This window comes from Eptesicus fuscus, chromosome 6 (genome assembly GCF_027574615.1).
Source record: "Eptesicus fuscus isolate TK198812 chromosome 6, DD_ASM_mEF_20220401, whole genome shotgun sequence".
NCBI classification, from domain to species: domain Eukaryota; kingdom Metazoa; phylum Chordata; class Mammalia; order Chiroptera; family Vespertilionidae; genus Eptesicus; species Eptesicus fuscus.
In genome coordinates, this window is record NC_072478.1 from 69,526,129 (window position 1) to 69,539,324 (window position 13,196).

At 38.8% G+C, this 13,196-nt stretch overlaps 1 protein-coding gene across 1 annotated transcript in view; it reads right to left on the reverse strand.

The window, feature by feature from the left end:
* The window catches only part of BLTP1 (bridge-like lipid transfer protein family member 1), a 179,832-nt gene that overhangs the window by 141,014 nt on the left and 25,622 nt on the right, over positions 1–13,196 (reverse strand). The window contains exons 9-15 of the mRNA XM_054717761.1: positions 12,969–13,162; positions 10,806–10,885; positions 8,375–8,525; positions 6,944–7,100; positions 5,931–6,009; positions 2,188–2,279; positions 288–405 (exon numbers count right to left, since the gene is read on the reverse strand). Coding sequence (XP_054573736.1) covers positions 288–405; positions 2,188–2,279; positions 5,931–6,009; positions 6,944–7,100; positions 8,375–8,525; positions 10,806–10,885; positions 12,969–13,162 — 871 coding nt within the window. The remainder of the gene's footprint in view (positions 1–287; positions 406–2,187; positions 2,280–5,930; positions 6,010–6,943; positions 7,101–8,374; positions 8,526–10,805; positions 10,886–12,968; positions 13,163–13,196) is intronic.

The following is a 13,196-nucleotide window of genomic DNA, read 5'->3' on the forward strand; positions in this document are numbered from 1 at the left end:
CATAGTACTCCCCACTAGACTGAATCAAAGTACCAACCCAGCCTAAGATAGGTTATTTCCTTTCAGCTTAATTTTGGGTTCATATTTTCCTTTTTTGTGTAGGAAAAGAGCACAACATATCTATATTTAAATTCTCCCTTTGATCTTCTTGGCCCAAAAAGTGTGAAAGTAAAAAAGTTTGAATTGTGTCATCAAATCCCCAGGCTGAATCTAAAAGCAAAACTCACATAATAGAAAACAGTTCCCTGTAATGAATCTCACTGCATTTTTTTTTATTAGAAAATTACCTGTGAAGAAGTTCTTCTGTGCAAAGATGAAGTGGTAGGTGGCTTTATACACTTCTAATTCACACTGCCATGTCTGGGGCATATTCCATACTCGGGGGTAACTGGCAATGATGTGGAACTGAAAACCAATGACAAGTCAAAATGTTAAGAGTTTAAAATGTAACCCTATGTGAAGAGCATCAGAAATAAACACACACACTGATGAGTAAAGAACACTTATTTTCCTACTGAGCAGAACAGAAGGTTCCTTTGAGATTTTAATATTGCTGTGGCCACGGTTACATCCAGTTCCTTGAAATACTAAGCCATGAGGTGGTAAAAAAAAAAAAAAAAAAAAAAATTGAGGAACAACAATCAGGTTACAGTTTCAACACTGTACCTGAGCCTAACTCAGAATAACAGCAACGCCCTTAACTCCTCTGCATGACCAACCTGGTCAGTGAGAGGTTCAGGCGCAGAGAGTGCATGCAACGAATACTGTCACACACAAGTCTGGCCCCAGGGCCTCCTGGGTTCCCATTTGACAGCATGGTGTTTATAGGTCTGTATTCCACCTGCCAAAGCTGGACAATTCTGCAAAGGCAAGAGCTGTTTGACCAGGACCAGCAATTTTGCACAGCAGTACTTAACAGTTATAGCTCAGCAAACATTAAAATGCTGAATATGCCAGTTGAATATACATTTATGGGACTCAATATATTCTTGGTTAGTTGCAAACATTTCCTCTTAACTTACATATATATCATGTGTAAATAGCTTGTTTAGGCAAACAATTAAGGAACTACTGATATAATACTGCACAAAAGAATCCTCTCTGAATATCAGCCATTCTATAACATGGCTTCTATTATTGTTGTTATTGTTGTTGGCCCTAACAAAAAATAATTATCTGCCTGATTACTGAGTCCCCCAATCTGAAATTTTGGTCATAAGTACTTCCATATTTTTTCTCTTTGTAATATGCAGCAATCCAGGGTATTAAGATTTTCTTCCTTTCACCTTATTCATCAAGTAAAAAGCAGAATGAATTATTAAACCCTGAGAAAGAATCCAATGGGGCCAGAAAACATATAGTAAAAAAAAAAAATAGCCCTAGCTGATTTGGCTCAGTGGATAGAGCATTAGTCTGTGGACCAAAGGGTCCCAGGTTCAATTCCGATCAGGGCACATGCCTGGGTTGCAGGCTCGATCCCCAGTAGGAGGCGTGCAGGAGGCAGCCAATCAGTGATTCTCTCTCATCATTGATGTTTCTATCTCTCTCTCCCTCTCCCTTCCTCTCTGAAATCAATAAAAATATATATTGAAACACAAAAACAATCTGCCCAGCTGGTGTGGCTCAATGGTTGAGCATCAACCTACAAACCAGGAGGACACAGTTCAATTCCTAGTCAGAGCACATGCCCAGTTGCGGGCTTGATTCCCAGTATGGGGCGTGCAGGAGGCAGCTGATCAATGATTCTCTCTCATTATTGATGTTTCTAACTCTCTCTCCCTCTCCCTTCCTCTCTAAAATCAATAAAAATATTTTTTAAAGTAATTTAAAAAAAAAAACAACACAATTTTATTTACAACATTAGAGAGAATTAGTCTAGCCATACAGTGAAGTTTAAAAACAATATCCTAACAACTGTTCATATTTTTAAAGGCCAAAATCCCACATTTAATTGCCTTATGTTCACATTCCTCATTCTAGGAGCAGATCAACAGAGTGTGCCAGGGAGTCTACGTCACTGGGAATCTACTCCTCTTTCCAAATTAGGGCCAAAGAGCACCTGGTGGTTCTTGAACAAAAAGATGGACCATTTGATGACTTCTTGGTCATTAAATTTTTATATTAAAAAGTTAAAATCAAGTTTATATTTTATGCACCTATATGTATCTTCATATACCCCAGACTTACTGCTAACATTTCTGCTTCTAACAGGGTCCGATACTGCATGCTGGTAGTGGCATCGACATGTAACAGTTGTCCTTTAATTGCAGGAGTATAACCTAAAAAGCGAAAACATAAAAATTAAGAATCTACTGGAAATAAATCCCACCACAACCCAAAGAAGAAATCCCTGAAAAGTGGTGATCAGTCACTATTTAAATATACCCCAATGATGGGGAGGGAGCTTGTAACCAAATAGGTGACCTTTCTCAAATGACCACCTCTGAGGGAAGAAAGTTCCATCTTCATATAATGTCTATCATGACTTTGCTTTCCAGTGCAAAACTACAAGTCTGTTCTCTAAATGACAGTTTTGAACAATTTAAGATGGCTCCCATGTCCTCTCTTCTTTCACTAACTCCAGCATACCTATTTTCATCTTTTTCAGCCACTCCTTATGCAATGACTGTTTCTGTACAACAGCTCTCCTTATACAGTGACAGTCACACCAAACCATACAGCCTATTCTGAACAAAAGCAGCAGCTCAGAGTATTTCACTTCTTTTCTGGGTGGGCTGCCCTTTCAGAAGCATGAACTCTGTGGTCATTATTATACTAGAAGCCCGGTGCATGAAATTCGTGCATGGTGGGGGGTTGTCCCTCAGCCCAGCCTGTACCCTCTCCAATCTGGGACTCCTGGAGGGAGCCATCTTGTAGTGGCTATCTTGTGTCCACATGGGGGCAGGATCTTTGACCACATGGGGGCAGCTATATTGTGTGTTGCAGTGATAATCAATCTGTATATTAGTCTTTTATTAGATAGGATAGAGGCCTGGTGCACAGGTGGGGGCCAGCTGGTTTGCCCTGAAGGATGTCCCAGATAAGGGTGGGGGTTCCCGTGGGGCGTGGGGCAGCCTGAGCGAGGGGCCTGTGGTGGTTTGCAAGCCGGCCACGCCCCCTGGCAACCCAAGGGGAGGCCCTGGTATCTGGAATTTATTTTCCTTCTACAATTGAAACTTAGTAGCCTGGGGCGGCAGCCATTTCTGGGGCAGCAGCCATTTCTGGGGCAGCAGCCATTTCTGGGGCAGTTAATTCACCTTCTACAATTGAAACTTTGTAGCCTTAATCGGGTGAGCCCGGCCAGGGTGTGCGGAAAGCTTTGCTTCCCCTGTTGCCGCCAGCAACCCTGGCCTGCTCTCTCAAACTCCATTCTGCCACCATTTGTTTGAATTTGTTTACCTTCTATAATTGAAACTTTGTAGCTTGAGTGGAGGCTTAGGCCTGCAACGGCTATGGAAAGCTTGGCTTGCTCTGTTACCTGGGAAACCTTGCTCTCTATGGCTGTAGCCATCTTGGATTGGGGTTAATTTGCATACTCGCCCTGATTGGCTGGTAGGCATGGCTTGGCTGGTGGGCGTGGCTTAGTAGTGGAGTGATGGTTAATTTGCACATTACCATTTTATTAGAGAGGATGGCTACTCCAACATGCATCCTGCTCTGGGCTTTTTTGCTTTTTTCCAAACACCTAAATCTCTGAAAAAAGTTGAACATGTATTTGAGTTCTATTTTGTTCTTATCTCAGACCTAAGCCTATTTTCCCCTCAGTCACCTTAAAAGCCACCTCACCTTGACCAAGGACCCCGACCAGCCTTTCCTTAGACCCTTCCCTCACTCTGAGTTCCACAGCCTGTGTGCTGGCGCACTTCCCATGAATTCCTAATAGGTGTGCTCCAGACCCCACAGCCCTCAGGTGGCCCCTCACCTAGCGCACCATAAATTGTGTACAAATTGTTTGTATAAATCATACTTCCTATGTGCATCATCAGTTTAAAATGGTAGCAGCACTCCCTCAAATGAACCTTACTCAATTTTGTGTAACCCCCAACTGCCTTTTCCCTGGTACAGATAGGTAATTAAGGCTGTCCTAAGAGATGCTTCTTTCCAATTGACTACACTGAATCTACCTGTCCTAGAGACCTGCTTCAAGACACCGTAGAATTATTCTTTTAGAACTAACTAAAATAAGGTTTTGTTCACTAAAACAGCATAGAGGTTACAGGGAAAAGACATACTCTGCGGTCTCAGTCACTTTTTCAGTTAATTATCTCAGCAGGCAACCCCAACTCCTCCCACTTTATGGACCCAATTAATCCAGTGAGTGGCAGGAACAAGCACAGAGAGTCAAGAATGGTATAAAAATTACTCTCTACTTAGCAATCATAACATTGTTGGTTAGCAGTTTAAAAATATGGGTAAGTTGCTATTCTCTGCATGCTCAAGAAAGTGAATAAATAGAGCAGAATTTAATTTTAATTACTCTCAACTACAAATGTAATAAGAGGATGAGAGGCAAAAAAAATGAAGACAGCTATAAAATATTTTGGTCAATTTAACACAAAGTATCATGTTGTTGATTAACTTGTATCAGAGCCAAATTTTAAATGCATAATGAATTAGATTATTTCAGATCATATGAAACAATAGCTATCAGGGCCTTATTTAATATTTGAAATATGAAATGTTCTCCTTAAAGTTTTGCTGTTCAAAGTACCCAGTTTACTCCCTGACAAAAATCTACTATTATTACCTAAAACAAAGGCTATTAGTCATTCATTCAATTACTAGCCATGAACCACAAACCAGGTACTGGATTTGGCATCAGGTTTACACAGTGAAAACAATTCAGCACCTGCTCTCATGAAGAAACAGGAAAATTTTGCTACACAAAGTATGCTCACTTACAAAAGAGAAATATAGAGTACTAGTGGCCCGGTGCATAGATTCGTGCACATTGAAAGGAAATTAATTAGAAGAAATATTTTAATATTGCTATTTGCCCTTTCTCTATAATAGAAGTGTCAGAGATGAAAGAAAATTAGTAAAATGTATATGAAAATAATATGTAAGTTGGTTAATAAATAAACAATAACAACATGATATAACAACAAAGACATGATATAAAAACAACAAAAACAACCAAATTCACCATCAACAATGACATATCGAGCTTTATATGTATCATGCATGCACGAGTCAGTGTTTATTTTTAAACTAGTGGGGTCCCTCGGCCTGGCCTGCAGGATTGGGCCAAAACCGGCTCTCTGACATCCCTTGAGGGGTCCCAGATTATGAGAGGGCGCAGGCCAGGCTGAGGGACCCCACTGGTGCACGATGGGAGCTGGGGAGGGATGCAGGAGGTTGGCCAGCCGGGGAGGGACTGCAGGAGGGCTCCAGGGCATGTCCGGCTGGTCTCACTCAGTCACAATGGACGGGCCCCAGCAGCAAGCTAACCTACCAGATGGAGCGTCTGCCCCTGGTGGTCAGTGCCCGTTATAGCAAGCGGTTGAGCAGCCTTAGCATATCATTAGCATATTATGCTTTGATTGAACAGCCAACTGGACAACCAGACACTTAGAATATTGGGCTTTTATTATATAGGATTACCAGTGCATGTCATATGTACCGGCCGGCCGGCCGGTCAGTCGGATGGACGGTAGGTCACTTAGTCTTTTACATATATATAGATAATGAAAGCATGAAATTATAAGACTTAACTTGATTTAAAGAATTTTTTCTCTTTCTCTGGCTGCACAAATGATTTAATTATGTACTATCTATAGTTGATAGCTACAGGTACATCAAAATATAATAAAAAGCTGAAAAAGAAAACCCCATTAATTAATGTTAATTTAAGTGGATTAACAAACTACTGTTTATATATTATTTTCCTACTAATCATTTGGAACAGAGAAGCACTTGCTGCAGCTTACCATTTTCCTCAACTGTCATGGGAATATTGATCTCCAAATAGGAGCCAGCACCAACATTGACATGCACAGCATTTGTTTCCTAACAAAACAAAACAAAGTAAGTCACATAAAATCTATATATATATAAGCCCAGTGACCAGAATGGCAGAACAACCAGAAAGACCAGTGGCTATGATGCACACTGTGGCAGCCAATGAGCCTGATCCGGGCCCTGATCACTACCCCCCTCCCACCCTAGTTGGCCAGGCCCCAATTGGCCCCCAACACCCCGATCAGGGGCGGGCTGGCCAACAAACCGCCTACGGCCCGCCCCCCCCACCAGCCTGGCCCGATAGGCCCTCATCAGGGCAGGTCATCCGGACCCCACCTGTACATGAATTTGTGCACCAGGCCTCTAGTATTCATTATAATTACATTCCCATCTTCACCTTTTAGTTATTATCAGAGACAAAAATATAATCAGCAATGATATTAAATAGGTATTCAAAATGCCTGAGAACACACACTGCACAGTGTGGGTCTGTGGTTAGAGTGTTGGCCCATGTACCACAGGGTCCCAGGTTTGATTCTGGTCAAGGGCACGTACCTAGGTTGCAGGTTGGATCCCTGACCCCAGTCAGGCGAGTATGGTAACCAATTGATGTATCTCTCGCATCTCTCTCTCTCTCTCTGTCTCTCTTCCTCTCTCCTTCCCTTTCACTCTCTAAAAATCACTATCTCTAAAAATCAATGGGAAAAATATCCTCAGGTGTGGATTAACAAAAAAATACACTAAAACAATTTAGGTTGATATAAAGGAAAAAATGAACCAGACTATAGCAAAGAGGTTTGTTGATTAACTTCTGTCTACTATTTGGCACTTAATGAAAGCAGCATATATACAATTATTGGGGGCACAGTGGCAGGAAGCTCATAGAAATGAATCTCAGTATAGGACTAGTCACCAAAAATTGCTCTGGAAAATAATATTCAAATTTTAAGCACTATTTTCTCTATATTATTTCAATAATTACCCTATTTTTGGTAAACAGCAAGTCTATTGTAGCATCTGCAATAATATTCATTCGCAGTTCAAAGGCAAGGATCTGTCTTGGTCTCCCTGGTTGTGCAATTTCAGAAACTTTCAGAACTTGATAATCAGGTGGGAAGAAAAACTTCCATAAACAATCTCTATATAAGAAGGTAGAAAGAATAATGACATTTTACTCCAACAAAATGATTTCTCATAAGGAGCCAAAATCAATATTTGAACTTGACATGTATTATCACTGCTCTCTTATTTAAAAACAGACAAAATACAACAAAATTAAGTCATAAACACCTACTATAATTTCTTCTCAATAAACAAAAGAATGTTTTCTACTGTGAGAAATGAAAGACTTTATACAAGTATATCAATTGTCTAGATGGCAAAGTTGCTGAACTAACTTTAAGCAACGTCTATTTACATAAAAATTTGGATGTGATCTCATCACTACTGGTAAATGTCCTCTCCTTTGTTTAAAATTCTTCCTCCCCTGGCTAACACTTACGTTTCAAAACTCAACTCACATGTTCCCTCTACCAAAAAGCCTCCCCCAATTCTTTTCTTCTTTAATCTTTAAAATGATTTATGTACCTTTTATAGGCTAAATTACGTACCCCTAAACATTCTTATGTGGAAGTCCTAACCTCAGAATTTGGCTGTATTTGGAGACAGGGTCTTTACAGAGGTAATTAAGTTAAGATGAGATTTTTTGGTGGACTCTAATCTAACATGACCGATATTCTTCTAAGAAGAGGAAATCTGGACACAGACAGCTTACAAGACACACAAAGGGAAGACCACGTGAAGATGCAGGGAGAAGACAGCTATCACAAGCCAAGCAGTGAGGCCTCAAACACATCCTTCCCTCGCCGCCCTCATAAAGAACTAGCCCAACACCTTAATCTCAGAATTCTAACTTCCAGAACTGTGAGAAATTTGTTGTTTAAACCACACAGTCCGTGGTTTTCTGTTATGGGAGCCTTAGCAAACCAAGTCAGTACCTTTCTAAGTTTTTCAAGAGTGTTTACTCACCTCTATTATAGCATGTAATAAACCTCTTTTGTCTCTTTTTTCATCCACTAAAACTAAACTATCTATGTATTTAGCTCTCAATCTGCATCACCCCAACAATCACTGGCATATTTGATGATTACTAGTAAATACTTAAGAAAAAACAAAAGAACCAATAAATGTGCTGCTCATTCATCATTGTTCTAATGAGTTAACTCCTCTTGCAGTGAACTTGCTTAAACCAATTTCTCTACACACAAGTTATTATTTGGATTAAAATGTCTAGGAATATCTTATCCTGCCATAATAAAATAGCTTAGAAAACTATAAAGTTAGTTTTAATAAAAATATAGTATTAGCTCAATACATTTGAAGGACTTATTAGAAATATAATTTATTAAAGTACCTCTGTCTATCGGCCCATGGCCCATAGTTGAAATCTGTTCCTTTACCACAAACTATATCAAGTCCCCAACACGGAGGCAAATCTTGTAATTTGCAATCCTCACTACTCATTTCTCCTTCAATGTTTTCCTCTGTTTCTTCTGGAACAAGTCCTGTATTACAGAATATACAACATAAAGGCAGTTATTTAAAATAACCATTAAAATGTTCCTATAGTTCAGCAGTTCTAAAAAATTTTTTTTTAATTTTAGGAACACTTTACACTCTTAAAAATTATTGAGGACCCGCCTGACTGGTGTGGCTCAGTGGTTGAGCGTCCACCTATGAACCAGGAGGTCACGGTTCGATCCTTGGTCAGGGCACATGCCCGGGTTGCAGGCTCAATCCCCAGTCGGAGGTATGCACAGGAAGCAGCTGATCAATGATTCTCTCTCATCATTGATGTTTCTATCTCTTTCTCTCTCTCCTTCTTCTTTGAAATCAATAATTTTTTTTTAATTGAGGACCCTAAAGTAGGTATTTTGTACTATCTCTATCAATACTTACTATATTAAAATTTTAAATTGAGCAATTTTTTAAAATTTTTATTTCATTAAATAAGAAGCTCATTATATGTTGACATTAATAAAATTTAATGAAAATAATGTGAAAAATAACTATATTTTAATGAAAGATAAAATTTTAATTTCATTTTTCATAAAAATATTTTAATAAAATAACCATATTTTCTAAAAAAATTAATTTCTTGAGAAATGTTGGTATTTTTATTTTGGTAAATCTCTCTAATGTCCAGCTTAATAGAAAACATGTGAATTCTCACAGCTGCTTCTACATTAGTCTGTTGTTCAAGGATTTAAAGAAAACCTAGCCTCATACAAATAGGTGGATAGAAAAGGAAGGAGTATTTTAATAGCTTTCTCTGATCGTTCTGGGTATTCTTCTTTGACACTACACCAAAATTCAACAAGTAGTAGTTTCTTAAAGGTTACAATGTGGAATCTTAAACCATATCACTGAACTTCTTTCATTAAAATGTACTATCTCTCTTGCACTTTGAATAAATCTTTTATCCATGGCCTGCCATTGCATCAGCATGCATTGATCATTTGGAAAATATGGGTTCACTACGACATACATACTTTTTCAAGTATTAATAAATTTCATTATTAAACACTAGAGGCCCAGTGCATGATTGAATCATGCACGTGTAGGGTCCCCTACACGCTTTCGCTTTTCGCGGTGGAGCTGGGTGCCTGTCCGCTGGTGCACCAGGCCTTTCAGAAGCCTCTGGCTCAGCGGAGGCTTCTGAAAGGCCTGGTGCCGGAGCAGACAGGCACCCAGCTCCCACGCTTTTGATGGTCCGCGGCCACTGAGGGGGGCTACCCTGCTGTTGAGAGGCGCAGGGGGTGGGACTCCTGCCCCCTGCACCTCTCAACGGCCGCTGAGGGGGGTTGCTGCGGACACCTGGCTACCCTGCCAGTTGAGAGGCGCAGCTGGGTGTCCGCAGCAGGCCCCCTCAGCGACCACGGATCTGGCCGCTGAGAGACGCAGGGGGCGGGAAAAAAATTGTTTCACATTTTCATTCCCGCCCCCTGCGCCTCTCAACAGCAGGGTAGCCCCCCTCAGTGGCAGCTGATCCATGCCTCTCAATAGCCGGATAGGCCACCCCGAGTCCCGCCCCCCAGCCTCCCGCCGCCCAATCATGGGCGTAGCGGAGTGATGGTAATTTACACGTTACTCTATTATTAGATAAGATTTTAAAAATCACATTTGTTAACATCACTGGTGCTCTTATGAGAAAAACTGCCAAAATCATAGTTGCGGACTCAAATTTTTTCAAAATCCTAATTTTGAAAAACCAGTCTATCCCTAGCTATTCTTTCAAGTAAAGAATCACTAAAAATACCAACATGGTGAAAAAGGCAAACAGCATCCTACTTTTACTTTTAAAATATTTTGACCTTATAAAACCACTGAAATATATAAAAAGATCAGGAGAAAAAGGGGGCTAAAATCCAATGTTCAGCAACTTTTATAAAATGGAAACCATCCATGAAGCATGGTAGCTGGATTAATCCTGAAACTGTTAGCCTCAAGTCTAACATACTGTGAGTTGTTTTCCTAACTAACATGAATCACCTTAACTATCACCATATTCTCAAAGGTTTTCACTCATAGTAGTTTGCATTCACTATTTATAAGGTATATTTGATAACATGGAATTTGAAGGAAAGATTACAATATCATTTTGGTCTGAAATACTAAACGTCATATTCAACTTTTAACAATGACACAGGTATTTTTTAGGTAGGCACTCTTACCATTTATTGATGCTTATTTATGTCCTAAGTAAAGAGACTTAAAATATTAATATCCCATTTCATAGAAGAAACAGAATTGCAGCTATGAACTATACTTTCAAAAAGTCATACCTGGCTCGTCCATGTAGTAGTAGATGTCAACATCATTTGATTGCAACACCACAAAGCCTTCTCCCATTAATCTCGGTGGCCTATGAGGAGGGAGGGGCAAGGCAAACTAAGTTCATCTCCAGAATACAAAATGTTCAGTGTTCTAATTAATGGTGGTGACAGGTGAAAACAAACAAACAAAAAAACAAACGCATCAAGGGTAGCATCTTGAAAAGGTAAGCCATCTTTCACAGACAATAAATTGTTCCATAGTTGTATTCTATATTAGACTAACTAATAAAATGATACTGAAATATTTTTAATCAGTAGATTGGTTCCATAAGGAAAAAAGAAAAAAATTGTTTCACATTTTCATTTTAAGTTGTGAATAACAGAAATCAATTTAAGACAAAGTTAACTGAATATAATCGAAAAACAATGTTCATCAGAATAGAATAATTATATTCTGTATTTACAACAATAAATTGAACTTTCAATTCAATCATTTTCTATTACTAACACTACAAAACTGAAGAATAAATATCACTTTGTATATCTGTAAAATAAAATAAGCTTTCCAAAATATTACATAATAAAAAATATTGTCATTTTTATTTTTAACAAATTTACATTACCTATATCCAAGAATATTTACTTGATCAACTTGAATCAAATTTAAAGCAAACATCTCGAACTCAAATTCTGGATTGATTGTTTCTCTACAATCACTTTCCCATAAACTGTTAATCTTTCATTGCTTTAACAACTTTTTACTTTGTCATACACCACAGTATCTTCCTTCCACATCAAAATTAACTTTGCAGTCATTAAATAATAACACAAATTCAGCAATATTCTTCTTAAAATATATTAAATCTTAAGGTTAATGTTTATTTTTTAAATATATTTTTATTGATTTCATAGTGAAGGGAGAGGGAGAGAGAGAAACATCAATGATGAGAGAGAATCGTTGATCGGCTACCTCCTGCACACCCTGCTACTGGGGATCGAGCCCGAAACCCAGGCATGTGCCATAACAGGGAATCAAACCATGACCTCCTGGTTTATAGGTCAATGCTCAATCACTGACCAGTACCTGCCAGGCTTAATGTTTAATTTCATCATTTAACCTTCACACTTTTGAAGAGTAAAAAACACAATTTTAAATCTTTTATACAAAATAGAATACTTTTTAATCTTACTCTCTAGTAATTTTCACAAAATCCAGATTTATTTATTTATGCAGTATTAAACTTTTAGCTGTAAGTGCAGCATTATGTGCTGAGCAAAGCACCTGATCCTGAAGAGTGGGCCCAGGCAGACCCACAGCCTCGCCAGTCTCCAAAAGGAAACCTCTCTACCACTCCAGCCAGTCCCCGGAAAATTGAACAGCAAGAAGTTGGAACTAAAAAGGAATAATCATGCTTCTCATGACCTCATAGACTTTATGTTGCCTACAAAGATACACGCTGGGACATAATGGAATCTCATCCGATGAATACTAAATTACACAAATTCAACCAGAGAGTCGCCTCACAAAAAGAACAGACATCATGAGCCCTCATCCTACCATGAACGTATGTCCTGGAGTTCCTTCAGGTCCCAGTCCTCGTAGGCAAGCATCCTGCCACCACGAGGGCGAGTCCACAGTGTGTCACTAATGCTCCCTGTCTCCTCAACGCAAGCAGCTACTTCACAGATGGAAGACAAATCTGGAAAGCTAGGTGGAAAACTGCCCAGGACTTGAATGCCAAGCAAGTTCCATCCTAACTGTAGCATCCTAACTTCAACAGCTGTCCAAAGGTAATTTTGATTCCATTTTCAACTTTTTTCATTAACTCAGAATGGTACTCCACTATAATGAATTTGTTGAATTTACTATTTATCTATTCCTACCTGTAATGTGTAAACATTAAATACCAGGGCTTAATTTCCCAACATGAGTTTTTCAAATACAGTTAAGAGGAAGAAAAGGGTAAAAAAATTATAGTCATAATTGTACAGAAAAATATTTAAAATTAGAGTTTACCAATGGATAGCATATCCACTTACCTTATAAAGTAGGACTACACTGTTAATTTATTAGAAAAATATACCTAATTAATGCCCAGCTTTTAACAGAAATTAAAAGGATGCTAAAGATCGAATTGATATCTATATTAGACATATGTAAGACATTCTTACTCATCATTTTGAAGACCAACATATCTTGGACTAGGAACAAGCATGACTCGAACATTTTCAAGCTTTCCTTTCACAATATGCATGAATTGGTCAAGGTGACTGGAAGGTGGTTTTGTAGTATAAGTTAAGAAAGCATCATCAAAGTTGATACACAGAGTTTGAGGTTGGTAATGATTTCCAAAGGCCAGGCGACCCTACAAAAAGGTAAGAGATAGTATGCCATACAAT